The 16,583-nt window shown below is 46.2% G+C and overlaps 1 protein-coding gene across 1 annotated transcript in view; it reads left to right on the forward strand.

Annotated features, from left to right (window-relative positions):
• FAM227A (family with sequence similarity 227 member A) overlaps window positions 1-16,583 on the forward strand; it is a 79,792-nt gene that overhangs the window by 20,693 nt on the left and 42,516 nt on the right. The window contains 4 exon segments of the mRNA XM_060165599.1: window positions 3,699-3,800; window positions 4,297-4,401; window positions 6,445-6,568; window positions 11,223-11,342. Of these exon segments, the coding sequence (XP_060021582.1) occupies window positions 3,699-3,800; window positions 4,297-4,401; window positions 6,445-6,568; window positions 11,223-11,342 (451 nt within the window).

Below are 16,583 nucleotides of genomic sequence, written 5' to 3' on the forward strand. Positions count from 1 at the left end.
TTAGACATTAGTTAGAATATTTACTTCCCATACCCTGTGGTACCCCTTGGGGTGAGTCACCCACTTGGAGAGCAGTTCACACTGGGTTCCTTAGGAAGGAAGGAAGGGAGAATTCGAAGGCCCTGAAGAACCTGTGTGCGTGTGAGACAACGCTGGCCACTCAGGAGCTGGGGGATAGTTGTGAGGAGGGGTGGAGAGGGGAGGAGGCCCAGAAAATGGTCTCGGCAGCCTTACAGCTGTGCCTCATCGCCCTTCACGACGGCACAACTCCAGGGTCCCCAAAGCAGCTATGACATTGTATCCTCAGCTCCTAACTAGTCACCCTCACCCCCATTCTTGGGACCCAGCTTTGCAGTCCCTTCTGTCTGTACTTCTCACTGCTGCTTCAAACCACACCCCCCTCTCTCCCTCTTTCTCCCTCTCCCTGCCCACCCCCATCTCCTCCTCCCTGTCTCCCTCTCCCTCCTCTGCCTTCTTCTCCCCCTCTTCATGATTTTTCCCTGCTGCCCACTCTTCTGGCTGTGTCTCTACCTCTGTTCCATCTTGCATTCAGACTTCCTAAGAGCAATGATCTGTTTAGGCCAGTCACTGCCCAGTATGACAATGGTGTCTGCTGGATTTCCAGTGCCGGGCTCTGGCGTGGACTGCAGTCAGTAAGCTGCCTTTCACCAGGTGCTGGTCCCCAGGGCAGGCAGTGGTCACCCTGGGATCAGGTACCTGATCCCCTGCTTTCTTTGTCAGAGAGGTAGAGGAGCAGCAGGCACTCAGAGCATCACATTCTCTCCAGGACAATGTAAAAAGATGCTCACCACGTGGATTCTGTGATAGCAAGGGACTGGAGGGCAGTACATCTTTGGTGGTTAAGTAGCTCTCTGGGCTCCAGTTTCTTCTCCTATAAAATAGGGATAACAGGGCTTCCCTGGTGGCACAGTGGTTGAGAGTCCGCCTGCCGATGCAGGGGACGCGGGTTCGTGCCCCTGTCCGGGAAGATCCCACATGCCGCGGAGCGGCTGGGCCCGTGAGCCATGGCCGCTGAGCCTGCGCGTCCGGAGCCTGTGCTCCGCAACGGGAGAGGCCACAGCAGTGAGAGGCCCGCGTACCGCAAAAAAAAAAAAATAGGGATAACAATAGTCTCTACCTTGAAGTATTATTGTAAATTAAATAAGATAATATACATAAGCACACTTAGCACAGTGCTTAGTAAGTCATAATTGCTCAAAAAATGATAGTTTTTATTATCAATGTTATTAGAAAAGTTTAATGATCAATAATAGAAGAACAGTGCAGTCATTTTTGGTTTATACATGATGGACTACTTAGCCACTACAATGAATATTTATGAAGAGTGTATTTTAACATGCTATGCTATGTTGTTAAATGAAAAACATCGGTATATAAAATTGCAGTACAATGTTACATAAGCACACACAGGAAAATCTGGGGTGAAACCATACATAGACTAGCATTCATACACTAGCATACATACACTAGCATTCTCTGAGTAATAACATTGTAGTTTTTTAAAAAAATTTTTATTGAAACATAGTTTATTTACAATGTTGTATTAGTTTCAGGTGTACAAGATTATAGGTTTTTTTCTTCTTCCTTTTTATATAATTTAAAAATGGAAGAAAGACCTTTGGAAATGGATGGGGTGTTTCACAGACCCGCCGTTCCTGTGAGACCTTCCAGCACCTCTGCTGCCCCTGACAGGCCCGCTGGCCCAGCCACATGTGCTCTTGCTCCATTTGCTGTGTGGGTGGCCCCCAGGACAGTGACTATGATGCTACTTAATGTCCCATTTTTTAGGTCCCCTGGGGAATGTTTTCCTGAGGCCTTAATCCCAAGAAAAACTGTGCATCTACGGGAATGCTTTTAGTCTTATAACTGATGCTGGTTCCTGCTTTTCTTTGGCTCCCAGGAAACCCAAGGCAGATATGTGCCCTGGCTTTAAAAGGACCCTCTTCCATCCTGCTCGGGGGCCATCCCAAATTTTACTTGCCTCCTCCTGGGATTCCTTCTCTCAAATGTCTGTTTACCTGTGAACACCTTCAGGGCAGGGACTCTCCATTAACATCCCGAGCACCTAGGTGCTCGATAAATATCTGTTGAAGAGCTGAAATGAAATCTTTTTGAAAGGAAGCAGGAGCGTGAATAAATAAACAATAAAGAACTAGCACACTCTTAACAAGTGTTGCCTAAGTGCCCGGCACTGTTCTAAGTGAGTATGTATGCTTTGCGTGTGTGTCACTCATTCATTTAACCCTCAGAGCAGTCCTGGAGGTAGGGACTGTCGTCATCATCATCTCTATTTCCCAGATGAGGAAATTGAGCACAGACAGTTTCAGTAACATTGCTCAGGGTCACGCAGCTAATAAGCTTAAGAGCTGGATTAGAATCCAGGCCGTGCGGTAGCAGTCTGTGCTCTCCACCTCTCTGACGATACTGCCTCTCTAAGGAAACATGAGGAATGGCGGAAAAGACAAAGCCAAGAGCAGGGCTCAGAGAGCTCCTTGCTAACTAGGGTGGCTTGTGTATCAATGCACCATGCCCTCAGCTTCTGTAGGCTTGAAGGGAGTGCCAAGGAGTTTTTCCCTTTGCATCCAGGATGGGGGCAAGAGAGAGATCTCTGCTCCTCTTAATGGTAAGAGGAGAGGCAGCCTTACCATGTCTCTGGGGCCAGGCTGCCTGCTTTTGAGCCTCCCAGGCTGTGTAAGCTTAGGCAAGAATCCTGACCTTTCGACCCTCATTTTTCTCTTCTATAAATTGGGGATAACAGTTCCATCAACCAGCACCAACCGCAGAGATAGATGATGAAAAATAAAGTGAGATAAACAATGAACGGCATAGCTCAGCGCCTGATACATGGCAAGCATTCACCAAATGTTACACATTATTGTGGTAGCAGCTTTGGAGTCAGGGAAGGTTCAAGACCCAGTTTAGGACAATGAAGCCTGAATTTTCTGCCTCTCTGAGTTCACTGATAATTCTGTTCTAATTTTAGAACTCCATATGCTTACTGCTAACTCAGCAGGATTTCATGGTCCAGTGATTTGCATCTGTATAGTATCTATGTTTGTTGATACTGATTATTATTGAATGAACACAGATGACAGCATGGAGCAACTGCCTAGAGTTATGGGTTCCGACCCTGGCTCTGCCACTTGCTGGCTGTGTTACTTTGGGCAAGAGACTTCAGCAATATATTTAATTTGGCCGCGCCACGTGGCTTGCAGGATCTTAGTTCCCCCACCAGGGATCAAACCCGTGCCCTCAACAGTGAAAACGCAGAGTCCTAACCTCTGGACCTCCAGGGATTCCTGTGACTTCATCAGTTTAGTCCTCAGTTTCCTCATCTGTGAAATGGAGATAATAACACATGCCTTGTGTGATTATTGTAAGGGTTAAATGAGAACATGTAAAAACACCTGGCAAGGTAAATAGTTGGCACTCACTGAAAGGTTAGGTGGGTTTTTTTTTTAAGTTGACCCCAAAGTGTGTTGACTCCAAAGACGTCTGGCGGGGAGGTGGTGTGATTAATGACAGTAACAAGCCATGGAACATAGGTGGAAAAGCAGGTTTTGAGTGGAGATGATTATGAATCTGGCTGTGGCTCCAGGTAAATTTCAAAGAATAAATAAGTAAATAAATAAACAATAACAATAGCAATAATCATGTGAATTTTGTTTCTTTTCAAGTCTTTCTGTTCAGATAGAGAATTAGAGCAGTTTCTCTGTTCTCCTTCTGTAAGAGCCATGTGGCTGGATAGCTTCTGGTGGATCTTTCATGAAAGGTACCAGGTAAATGCAAATCCGACGGCTTCTCTCCCTCACTTAAGTTATTTTTCTGTGGCACAAACCCCAGCCTCTTTAACGTGGGCTGTAAGCCCTTCTGATTCCACGGACCGCCCCGGCAGCCTCATCTGTCACACCCTGTCCCTTCCCCACCCATGCCTCGTCCATGCACTCTGGGCTGTAAACATTGCACCACGTCCTGCAGCTCCCCAGAGCATTAAGAACTGGTCCGTGTCACATGGCTGGTCAACGGCAGGGCAGAGAGTAAAGTCAGGACCTCGTGGCCCAGAGTTTGTGTGCTTTCCTCGACATTCTACCTCTCTGTATGTGTTTTATAGATCCTATAAAACAAATCAGTGTAGTATTTCATAAATAATATGAGATTAATTACCTTGAGAATAAGATTCCTAAAAATGAGAGAAATACTTAGTTAAGATTCCCAGTCCTTGGCCGCTTCAACAAGGGGCTCTAGTAATTCCTTCTCCGTTTTTATTCCCGGTAGCCAAAGAAGGAAGTCCAGAACAAGCTGTTCGACCGGATAGCCCAGCACTACGCCTTTCTTTTGTCTTGTGAATCCAGGTCCCACTACGAAGAGGCTCTCTTAAAAGTGAGCATCAATCGCTGTTCAGGAAAAAAAATCACATTGGATAGCTGTTCACTGCTAGTGCCAAGTTAATGCCCTTAACGTGCTTTCCATAAGGGAGTAATTAGTAAGTTGTGATGTATTCATATACTGACTTGTAATGCAGCAGTTACCCAAAATAAGGTAGATCTATATATACTGATAGGGAAGATGTAATGATGTATTTCAAGTGAAAAACAAAACTCCATGTTAGAAAAATTATATGTATATGTATGTGTGCCTATGAGTAGAAAAAAAAGTCTGGAAAAATATTTACCAAACTCATAGCAATGCTTATTATCTCCAGGGAATAAGGTTATAAGAAGCTTCCTTTTATATTTTATTTATTTCTATAGTATTTAAATAAGCATGAGATTTGAAAATTATGAATATACATATGTACTTTTTATATATGTGTGTATGTACATGTATACTAAAAGGGTTGCTAGAAGAAAATATAAGTGAATATTGACATGATTTGGGGGTAGGGAAGGACTTTCTAAATATGACCCCAAGGGATTAACCATAAGAAGACTGATTTAACTATATAAATTATTTAAATTGCTACAGTCAAAGTTAAAAGGCAAATGAGAAACTATGCAAAAAATACTGGTAACATATATGCCACACAACATAAAGAAGTCTTACAAATCAATAAGAAAAATGGACCAATGGACAAAGTACATAAACCAGAAATTCACCAGGGAAGAAATAAAAATGGGAGAAAAAGTTCACCTTTGACGATAATCGAGGGAATTCCCTGGTGGTCCAGTGGTTAGGACTCTGCTCTTCCACTGCAGGGGGCGCAGGTTCTATCCCTGGTCGGGGAGCTAAGATCCTGAATGCTGCGTGGTGCGGCCCCCCCCCAAAATAATAATAATTGAAAATACAAATTAAAACAATCCTTTGGTACATCTTTTTACCTGCTGGATTGCATAGATTAAAAAATGTAATTCCCAGTGTTATGAAGGACATAGGGAAATGGCACTCAGACAGCCTGAGTGGGAAGTGAATTGGGACAGACGGGCTGAAAGGCACTTACACTAGTTAAGTGTCTGCTTAACAAGTTGCTTAGGCTTTCAGTGTCTCAGTTTCATCACCCATAAAATGAGGATAATAATGCCTCTCTCGTTGAGTTGTCCTGAGTATTAAATGAGATGATGTTTGTAAGGCATCTGACATATCACCCAGCACACGCTAAGCCCCCAATATATAATAGCTGCTATTATTACTCTTATTATACCATCTTCTGGAGGGCATATTTGAATATATAGTAAAAGCTGCTTTCATTTATGCATTCAACAAACTTTTTTATGCATTCAACAAATTTTTGATTGCTTAATATGTGCCAGACACTGAGCTAGCTTAATAAATAAATATAATTATTCTGCATAATTTGTAATGCAAAGTTCTAGAAACAAGACAATATCCACAGATGCTGAATGTTTAAGTAAATTTTGATATGGTCACTCAGCACAATACTATGAAGGTCACTACTGGAAAAAAAAAAAAATCCCAAAGAGTTTATAGTAACCCGGGGAAGTATTTATGTTCTGATGTTAAATTAATAAGCCAGATATAAATGTATAATTTGACCTTAACCATAGTTAAAAAGGAACAACAGTACTACTTATGCACAGGAAAGGAAAAAAAAAACAAAACAGGAAGTAGGACTTAATATTATCTCTGGGGGACAGCGAGATGGGTATGTCAAATGTACTTTGTTATCTTCTGCGCTGATCTTTGGCCAGGTTGTAGAGGGGGCTGAGGCACAGACCGCATGCAGAGGAGCTGGGGGAGGGGGGTTTGCTGGCCAACGTAGCATGGTGTTTGAGGAGTGGTCCCCAGGTAGGGTAAGGGGTCCACCGAGATGTGGGGCAGCTGCAGATAGAAATTGCTTCCCTCGTGAACAGGAAGGCAGCACGGTGTCAGGTAGAGTGTTTTATCACAGGTCCTTTCTGAAGTCAGGGGCTCTTTTCTGGGTGTGGAAATGTCCAGAATATTGCCTGAGCTCTGCTTGCCCCCCAGAGGTTGCCATCACTTCTGAGTAAAGCCCTGTACACCAGCTTCTGCTGCTGCTTCCCTCAGTCCTGGTTCAACACTCACGAATTCAAGTCTGACATCTGTAACACGATGAGCCTCTGGATTTCAGGTGAGAGGTGGCTACTTTCTCCTGGGGAAAGCAATTCCAGAAACACGTCTTCCACCCGAGCCCAGGTAGGTTCCTGTTTGCCATCACACCTCTTCATCGAGGCAGTTGTTCTTTTCTCTCCTTGAAAATAAAGAAAGTAAAGTGTGTGGTTAGAGCCCGAGGAGTACTCATGATTCTGCTCCCTCAAACAGTTCTGAGACATTCCTAGTCCCCTTTCGTCCCCAGCTGCATCGGCAGGGAGCAGGTTTCGGCACAGCCCTGTTAGTTAACAATGTGCTGTAGGCTGATGGACCCAGGAACCCAAAAGCACTGTGCTGGCTAGATAATCCCACCTTCCACCCCCACTGTGACCCCACTTGACCCAACTGTCGTCCCCCTCTCCCTGCAGCACACACAGTGCCAGCTTGAGTTTGCTTGTCAATTACTTTTCAGTCTCCTTCCTCACGTCCCCCATCTCAACCCAGACATCCTCTAAGGTCGTTGAAAGCTGAGAGGTTCCCTGTGTACTAGGTACTGTGCTAAGTAAGCACCTTTCACATTTCCTACTGTGTTGAGGGTCTCCGAGATCAATTCCACATTAGGAGATTCGGTGGAGCTCACAGGTCTCGGCATACAGTTGTGTTTATGGCTAAGACTTATTATTACGATGTAGTAAGGGTACACAGCCAGATCATAAGGGGAAAGACAGGCATTGTTTGGAGGAATTCACACGCAGCCCTCCTCCTCCCGTGAGGAGTTATACAGAGCCCCTCATCCCACTGCAGTGAACACGTGGCAACATGTGTGTGATGTTTCTGCCCAGAAGCCCGTTAGAGAAACAGCGCCCAAGGGTTTTACTGCGGGCTGGTCATGGAGGCACCTCTGTCTATCGTGCACCAAAGTTCTAGGGAAGCAGGTGTTTAGCATCAGCTACATTGTTATATAAACAGTCTAGGCGCAGTGAGTCACTCGTCAGCTAGGGAATAAAATTTCCCCCAGCTTTATTGAGATATAATTGACATAGGACACTATGGAAGTTTAAGGTGTACAGTATGATAATTTGATACACGTATATATTGTGAAGTTTTTACCACAAGCAGGTGAGTTAACACATCCTTCACCTCACATAATCCCCATCATGTTGTTGTTTTATGGTGAACATTTAAGATTTACTCTCAGGACTTCCCTGGTGGCACAGTGGTTAAGTATCCACCTGCCAATGCAGGGCACAAGGGTTCGAGCCCTGGTCCGGGAAGATCCCATATGCTGCAGAGCAGCTAAGCCCGTACGCCACAACTACTGAGCCCTCATGCCACAACTACTGAAGACCATGCACCTAGAGCCCATGCTCCACAACAAGAGAAGCCCCCGCTCGCCACAACTAGAGAAAGCCTGCGTGCAGCAACAAAGACTCAACACAGGCAAAAATAAATAACTAAAATAGATACACTAAAAAATAAATAAATAAATAAAAAGATTTACTCAGAGCAACTTTCAAGTGTACAATACAGTGTTATTAACTGTAGTCACCATGCTGTCCATTACATCCCTGGAACTTGTTCCTTCTGTAACTGCAAGTTTGTACCCTTTGCCCCACATCTCCTGATTTTCCCCACCCACAGCCCCTGGCAACCACTGTTCTACTCTCTGCTTGTATGAGTTTGGCTGTTTTAGATTACACACACATAAGTGAGATCATACAGTATTTGTCTTTCTCTCTGAGCCTTATTTCACTTAGCAAAATGTCCTCAGGGCCCATCCATATTGTCACAAATGGCAGGATTTCCTTCCTTTTTATTGCTGAATAATGTTCTATTGTGTATACATGCCATAGTTTCTTTACCCATTCATTTGTGAGTGGACAGTTAGGTTGTTGCCAGGTCTTGGCTATTGTGAGTAACGCTGCAGTGAACATGAGCGTGCAGATATCCCTTTGAGATAGTGATTTCATTTCCTTTGGCTGTATATCCAGAAGTGAGATTCCTGGATCATATGGTACTTCTATTTTTAATTTTTTGAGGGACTTCTATACTGCTTCCATAGTGGCGGTTCCAACTTACATTCCTATCAACAGTACACAAGAGTTTCCTTTTTTCTCACAACCTCGCCAGCATTTGTTGTCTCTTGTCTTTTTGACAATAGCTGTTTTAATAGGTGAGAGGTGATAATCTTATACTGGTTTTGATTTGCATTTCCCTGATGATTAGTGATGTTGAGCACCTTTTCATGTACTTGTTGGTCATTTGTATGTCTTCTTTGGAAAAATGTCCGTTCAGATCCTTTCTCTTTCTCTAATTGGACTGTTTGCGTTTTTTTGCTACTGAGTTGTATAAGTTCCTTACAGACTTTGAATATTATCCCCTTATTAGACATATGGTTTGCAAATATTTTCTCCCATTCTGTAGGTTGCCTTTTCATTTTGTTGTTTCTTTTGCTGTGCAGAAGCTTTTTAGTTAAATGTAGTCCCACTTGTTTATTTTTGCTTTTGTTTCTTATGCTTTTGGTATCATACCCTCCAAAATCACTGCCGAGACCAATGTCAGGGAGCTTTTTGCCTGGGTTTTATTCTAGGAGTTTTATGATTTCAGGTCCATTTAAGTCCTTAATCCATTTTGAGTTGTGAATGGTGTAAGGGGTGTCCAGTTTCATTCTTTTGCTTATGAGTATCCAGTTTTCCCAAAACCATTTATTGAAGAGGCTATCCTTTGCCCATTGAGTATTCTTGGCTCCTTTGTTAAATATTCGTTGATCATATATGCACGGGTTTATTTCTGGGCTCTCAATTCTGTTTCATTGATCTGTTTTTCTGCTAGTACTATATTGTTTTGATTTTCATAGCTTTGAAATATGTTTATTTATTTATTTTTGTAAATTTATTTATGTTTTTTTGGCTGCATTGGGTCCTCGTTGCTGCATGCAGGCTTTCTCTAGGAACAGCGAGCGGGGGCTGCTCTTCATTGCGGTCCACGGGCTTCTCATTGCCGTGGTTTCTCTGGTTGCAGAGCATGGGCTCTAGGTGCACGGGCTTCAGTAGTTGTGGCATGTGGGCTCAGTAGTTGTGGCTCACGGGCTTAGCTGCTCCGCAGCATGTGGGATCTTCCCGGACCAGAGCTCGAGCCCATGTCCCCTGCATTGACAGGCGGCTTCTTAACCACTGCGCCACCAGGGAAGCCCCTGTGATATAGTTTAAAAACAGGGAGTGTGGTGCCTCCAGCTTTGTTCTTTTTCAAGATTGCTTTGGCTATTTGGAGTCTTTTGTGGATCCATACAAACTTTAGAATTTTTTTCTATTTCTGTGAAAAATATCATTGGAATTTTGATAGAGATTACATTGAATCTGTAGATGATTTGGGTAGAATGGGCATTTTAACAATATTAGTACTTTTGATCCATGAACATGAGATATTTTTCCATTTATTTGTGTCTTCAGTTTCTTTCGTCAGTGTCTTAGAATTTTCAGTGTATAGATCTTATAATTCCTTGGCTCTAAGTTTACTCCTAAGTATTCTATTGTTTTTGATGTTATTGTAAATGGGGCTGTTTTCTTTATTTCTTTTTCAGATAATTCACCGTTAGTGTATAAAAACACAACTGATTTTGGTATGTTGATTTTATATTCAGTAAAAATGAATTTTACTGAATTCATTTATTAGTTCTAACAGTTTTTGGTGGAATCTTTAGGGTTTTCTATATATAATATCATGTCATCAGCAAACAGATACAGTTTTACTTCTTCCTTTACAATCTGGATACCTTTTATTTCTTTTTCTTGCCTAATTGCTCCAGCAAGGACTTATAGTACTATGTTGAGTATGAGTGGTGAGAGTGGGCACCCTTGTCTTGTTCTTTTTATATATATATAAATTTATTTATTTTATTTATTTATTTTTGGCTGTGTTGGGTCTTTGTTGCTGTGCGCAGGCTTTCTCTAGTTGGGGAGAGCGGGGGCGGCTCTTTGTTGTGGTGTGCAGGCTTCTCATTGCAGTGGCTTCTCTTGTTGCAGAGCACGGGCTCTAGGTGCGTGGGCTCAGTAGTTGTGGCACATGGGCTCAGTAGTTGTGGCTCGCGGGCTCTAGAGCACAGGCTCAGTAGTTGTGGCACACGGACTTAGTTGCTCTGCGGCACGTGGGATCTTCCCGGGCCAGGGCTTGAACCCATGTCCCCTGCATTGGCAGGCAGATTCTTAACCACTGAGCCACCAGGGAAGCCCAGCAAAGTGTAATAGTGTGTTGAACAAACATTTGCTAAGTGCCTATTTATTGTGTGCCAGGTCCAATACTAAGCCCTGGAGGTACAAAGATGAATCAGACCCAGCCCCTGCCTTCCAGGCAGAGGAGATAGACAGGAAAACAAATAATTACTATGCCTTCACATCTGTGTAGTGTGTCACAGGTTCACACGTCTGTGGTGTGATCTCATCCTCACACTCACGCTGTCAGGAGGGCAGGGTGGGCATCACATCTCCGTTTTCCAGGTAAAGAAACCAAAGTCTCATAGAGAGGAAGTGGCTCACTCAAGGCTACAAGGCCAGTACTGGGGGGAGGGAGGAGGGATAATGCTGGAAGCTCAGCCTCCCCGGGACCAGCAGGGGCATCTCAGAGGCCTCTGTCTTCCATTTTCTGCCTCCCTTTCTCTTTTGCAGAAGTTTTCATGATCACTCTTGACTCCCTCTTAGGTATATATCCTTGCCCACACAGCTATAATAGCTGGGACTACTCGAAACTGGATCCGGAGAGATTCCAGAGAGAAGAATTAATGTTGCAGAAAAAAAGTCTGCTGAAGGGTAAGGTGCCAGGTAGGGACTTCCGTCCCCTCTGTCCCCTGCCACACCCAGCTACCATCTAGTCCGGGCTGGGAGGGGCCCTAATACTGAAATCTTCAGGCCTGGTTCTCTCTCACGTACCTCAAACTAGCCTCCAAAATGACTGAAATGTTAATGCTTAGCAACTATAGAGTCAGCACACCAAAAGTGCTGGGATGTGTGGGAATTTTAAAATAGTAGATGTCAGTTATTCAGTGTCTACCATGTGCCAGGCACCAGGTATCCTTTTTTTTTATATATATATATAAATTTATTTTTTAAATTTTTTTATTTTTGGCTGCATTGGGTCTTTGTTGCTGTGTGTGGGCTTTCTCTAGTTGCAGCGAACAGGGCCACTCTTCGTTGCAGTGCGCGGGCTTCTCATTGCGGTGGCTTCTCTTGTTGCGGAGCACAGGCACTAGGCGCGCGGGCTTCAGTAGTTGTGGCTGGTGGGCTCTAGAGTGCAGGCTCAGTAGTTGTGGCGCACGGGCTTAGTTGCTCCACGGCATGTGGGATCTTCCCGGACCAGGGCTCGAACCCATGTCCCCTGCATTGGCAGGTGGATTCTCAACCACTGCGCCACCAGGGAAGCCCCAGGTATCCTTTTTTTTTTTTTTTCCTGCAGTACGCAGGCCTCTCACTGTTGTGGCCTCTCCCATTGCGGAGCACAGGCTCCGGACGCGCAGGCTCAGTGGCCATGGCTCACGGGCCTAGCTGCTCCGCAGCATGTGGGATCCTCCCGGACCGGGGCACAAACCCATGTCCCCTGCATCGGCAGGCAGACTCTCAACCACTGCACCACCAGGGAAGCCCCCCAGGTATCCTTTCGATTTAATCCTCACAATGGCCAGCTGAAGTACACATTAAATCCACTTCACAGGTGAGGAAACCAGAGTTCAGCGAAGCAACTTGCCCAAAGCCAACTTTCTTTTCGCACTTAACAGACACGTAAAGAGCGCCACGTGCCAGGCACTGTGCTAAATAAACACTGGGAACACGGCGTGGAGGCAAGCACAGCCTCCGCTGTGTGGTCTAGTGGGAAGTCGAGGTCAGGCAGTTATCCTACAGTGGACTGGGCACTGGTGACAGGTATACAGGGTGCTGCGGCAGCAGCAGGAGGGGGACCCAGGCCAGCCCTGAGAAGGTCAGTAAGTGACAGGTGAAGCGAAGGACCACTGTGTTCCAGGCAGAGGGGACAGCAAGTGAGAAGACCCAGAGGCACTGAGGGAACAGAGGCAGTCCTCGTGGCAACAATGAAAGGACCGTGATGGGCAGCCAGCCCGTGGGTGGCTAAACCAGGATTCAACTCAGGACTGTGAAGCCAGGGAGACGCCACCTTGGGTTAGGATAAATTTACATCCTCCAGCTGGGGGCTGTCTGCCCCTTTTTATGGGGCACCCCAGGGATGCAGCAAAGCCTTGTCTGTAATGGTCAGTAGGCCCCAGGGGGCAGACAACATCTGGCTAATCAAACCCCCGTAGCAACATCTAGGACCCTTTGGAGGGGATAGGAGTGAGGAGAGTTTTTTTTTTCTTAAATATGGTGAAAACAGTTCATACTATCAAAGAGCATGTATCTGAGCACATAGCAGTAATCTGAATAAAAATAATGCTAATGCACACGTCGTTCTCTGCACCAGCCACTGTTTGACTTGTGTCATTCCACACCGCAGCTTCTTGAGAAATCCTGTCACCTCCATCTTACAGCAAGAATTGAGGTGCAGAGAGGCTCATGTGCCCAGGGTTTTCCAGCACAGCTGGGGAGCCAGGATTTTGTCCAGATAGGCTAATCAGTCTCCTGCTTCGGTCAGTCTGGCCTCTCTGACCGGTTAAACCATTCCCCTCCCTCAGTCTAACGCCCTCGGGGAAAGCAAGGGTGCTCGGCAGGAAGGAGGGACCTCCTAAGAGGCAGTGCTGTCTCACCGTGGTGAGCTTCCTATCCCTGGAGGGCCCTGGTAGAGCTGCCGCATGCTGCCTAAAAGGTTCCGTGTTGGGTGGGAAGTTGGGTGAGGTGTCCCCTAAAGACCCTCTTTCTGAAGGCTGGACAACTGCAGTTAGGATTGTGGCTAGGATAAACGAGGGTGGGGGAACTGTCCCCAAGGCCATGTTAACCTTCGGTAATTCCTTAGGACACACGCAGGGCTCAGTGTGTAGTCGTACTCACCGCTGTGATCTATTGCAGCGAAAGGGCACAAAGCAAAATCTGCAAAGGGAAAAGACAGGGCTTTCCTGGTGGCGCAGTGGTTGAGAGTCCGCCTGCCGATGCAGGGGACGCGGGTTCGTGCCCCGGTCCGGGAAGATCCCACATGCCGCGGAGCAGCTGGGCCCATGAGCCATGGCCACTGAGCCTGCGCGTCCGGAGTCTGTGCTCCACAACGGGAGAGGCCACAACAGTGAGAGGCCTGCGTACCGCAAAAAATAAATAAATTAATTAAATAAAGGGAAAAGACACGTGGAGCAAAGTCCAGTAAAACCAGGAACAAGCGCAAGAGTCCTTTCCTGCAGAGTCACACAGGACCCACTTTAATTCCCCCAGCGAGTTGTGACAACACGTGTGAAATGTTGCCTGTCAGAGGAGCTCGTTAGGGACCCAGTGCCCAGGGTTTTCCTGGGTGCTGATCACATAGGCGCTCCCCTGTGTGGTCACATACCCAGATTCCAAACTCCCAGAAGGAAAGTGGGTATTCAGCGTAAACCACATTGTTTGTACCGACAGTTTAGGCACAGTGAACCACTCTTATCAGTGGTGGGAGCCCTCCCGAAAGCTACATTCCCAGATGCCAGTCAAGGGCCAAGCTTGCAGTCAGGACTTTTCAAGGACAGTAGCCAGGACTGCTGTGTTAACACTTTTCTGCACAGTTGTGAAGATGGACGTGAAGCCATAAGCAAGATGGAAACTCATGGAAATTCAAGAGCTTTCAAGCACAGTGGGACAGGCCAGGAGGAGACTGGAGCTGGGGTGGCTTCCAGATTCTAAGCAGCTCTAAGCATCTAGCAGCCAGCGTTTGTAGGTGTTCCATTTAGAAGTAAGAAATCGAGAGGAGGATCAGGTCTGTGGAGAAAGGCTATACGTTCAATTTCAGATGATGAATTTGAGGGAAGGATGGGACATCAGGTGGAGATGTCTAAGACATTGTTGGTGATACGGCTAGGGGAGAGATCGGGGCTGGGACTCCCACCTGAGGATTTATTCAGATACATGTGTTTGTAGAAATTACCTCTAAATGGGAATATCAAAGAAGGGAGGAGACAAGGCGGCTGAGGTCAGAGCCTTGGGGACCTCCTACACGCAGGAGGCGACAGCAAGAGAAATCAGAGGCAGGAGGAGCCCAGAAAGAATAGGGCTGTGGCAGCCAAGGTGGGCTCTCCTGAGGGATGGTCAGTGGTGCCAACTACTGCAGAGCGTACCCCGGAACAAGGCCTACGAGGAAGCCATGGAATCATACAGTTAGGTTGTTGGTGATCTTTATATATCGGCTTTATTGAAACCTGATTTACATAACATAAAATTAACCCCTTTGAAATATATAATTCAGTGATTTTTAGTATATTCACGTCACCACTAATTGCAAAACATTCTCATCATCCGCCTCCAAAAACACCCCTGTTAATGAACTTTGAAACAGCTATTAACATCAGGTGGTAAAAGGCGGGACCCAGATTTCAGGGAAAGTGATACAGAAGTGAAAACAGAGTAGAGAAAGGTGTGCTGGAGGCATTAACAGGGTTGGGGGTAGGAGAGCCACCCTCGTGTAAGCAAACACCATCGCTCTTAGATGCCAGCTGAGAAGAGCGGAAATAGAATGGGTAGAGGAGGAGGGCAGGGCGCTTCAGCATTGCCCTCTCCCGTGAGGCCTCCTCCCTGGGGTAGGTTTCCTGGCTCAGGAGGCAGGCTGCTGGGCCTTCACCTCTCTGCCCCACGTGGCTCCCGTGGTGTGGCAAAGACCCGCTGCTCTAAGTGTGGTCCGAGGACCAGCAGCATCGGCGTCTCTCTAGATCGACTAAAGCAGAGCCTGCAGTTTGCCAGGGTCTCCCAGGGATCTGTAAGCACATTCCAGTGTGAGAAGTCCTGGTCCAGGGCACAAGGGAAGAGCATACCTGGCAGCCCTTAGGGAAGAGTATGGCTGCAGTTATCAGGTGGAAATTATAAGAGCCACCACTTATTTGTCTAAGCATTTGCAGCTACTGACTCAAAAGGTTTGCTTTCCCAGCAGTCGTCATGGACACACAGGAATTTCAAAGTGAAAAAAACAATCTAACCTGGAAATTGTCTTCAAATTTAATGACATTTCAATGAATATTAAATTTAACACCTTAAGAGGTTGATAGATTGTTACTCTTTTAAGTGTTTAGTCCAACATTTATTCATTTCAATTGTGCAAAGTTCTGAGTTTTTGTTTTTCTTTTGAAGCCAATGCTTTTTTTGTTTTTTCTTATGGGTTGACTGCTTGCCCTGTGTACTCCCTGCATACATCATTTGCTTTAATCGGCTCATCAGCCCTTCAAGGTAGTTAGCATTCACACCCTTTAACAGGATCAGAGATGTTAGGTAATTTGCCCGAGGTCACTCAGCAGGTGGAATGACCGAGAGGCTCTGCTTTGTCAGAGGCCAGTCCTCTCGCTGTTGCTGTTGCCTCCAGGGAGGGGGGCTGTCTCAAAGCTCCTCCTCTGCAGTGTCACCCCCAAGACAAGAAGGAACTGAAGAACTACTTTTTTTCTCTTCCCTAGGAAGAGAGTTTTCTTTCCGCACTTCTAGGAGATACTCCAGCCAGAAGTCCCCCCAGAGCAAGAAGGTCTGCTGCCCTCAGGTGAGTGTGAGGCACAGACCCAGACCCCTTGGAGCCCCCTAAGCTTCAGTGACTTCCGGTTGGTTCCGCGCCTCTGCACTCCCCGCCCCATCATCTCGGGGAGGGGTCCTGCTAGTCCTCCAGATATACATGGATGAGTGGGGCGCTAAAGGGTAGCCAGAAATGCAAGGACTGGGGGGAGAGAGGAGAGGAAGCAATCTTCAAGTGTAGGCCGCAGCACAGGTGCTTCTGTATCTTCTCCTCCCCAGTGACCCTCATCTCCAGCCTGAACCTGGCCCTCCTCCCCACACCTCCTTGTTCCTCTCTGCCCAGTTCCTCTTCCCTGCTGCGTAGCGCCCAGCACCACCACTCCTCTCCCAACACTCCAGGTTGAGCTCCCTTCACTAGTGCAGTAGGCTCCTGTCTCCCTCAGGCTCTCATACCCCCCC

This window comes from Lagenorhynchus albirostris, chromosome 11, assembly GCF_949774975.1.
Source record: "Lagenorhynchus albirostris chromosome 11, mLagAlb1.1, whole genome shotgun sequence".
Lineage (NCBI taxonomy): Eukaryota > Metazoa > Chordata > Mammalia > Artiodactyla > Delphinidae > Lagenorhynchus > Lagenorhynchus albirostris.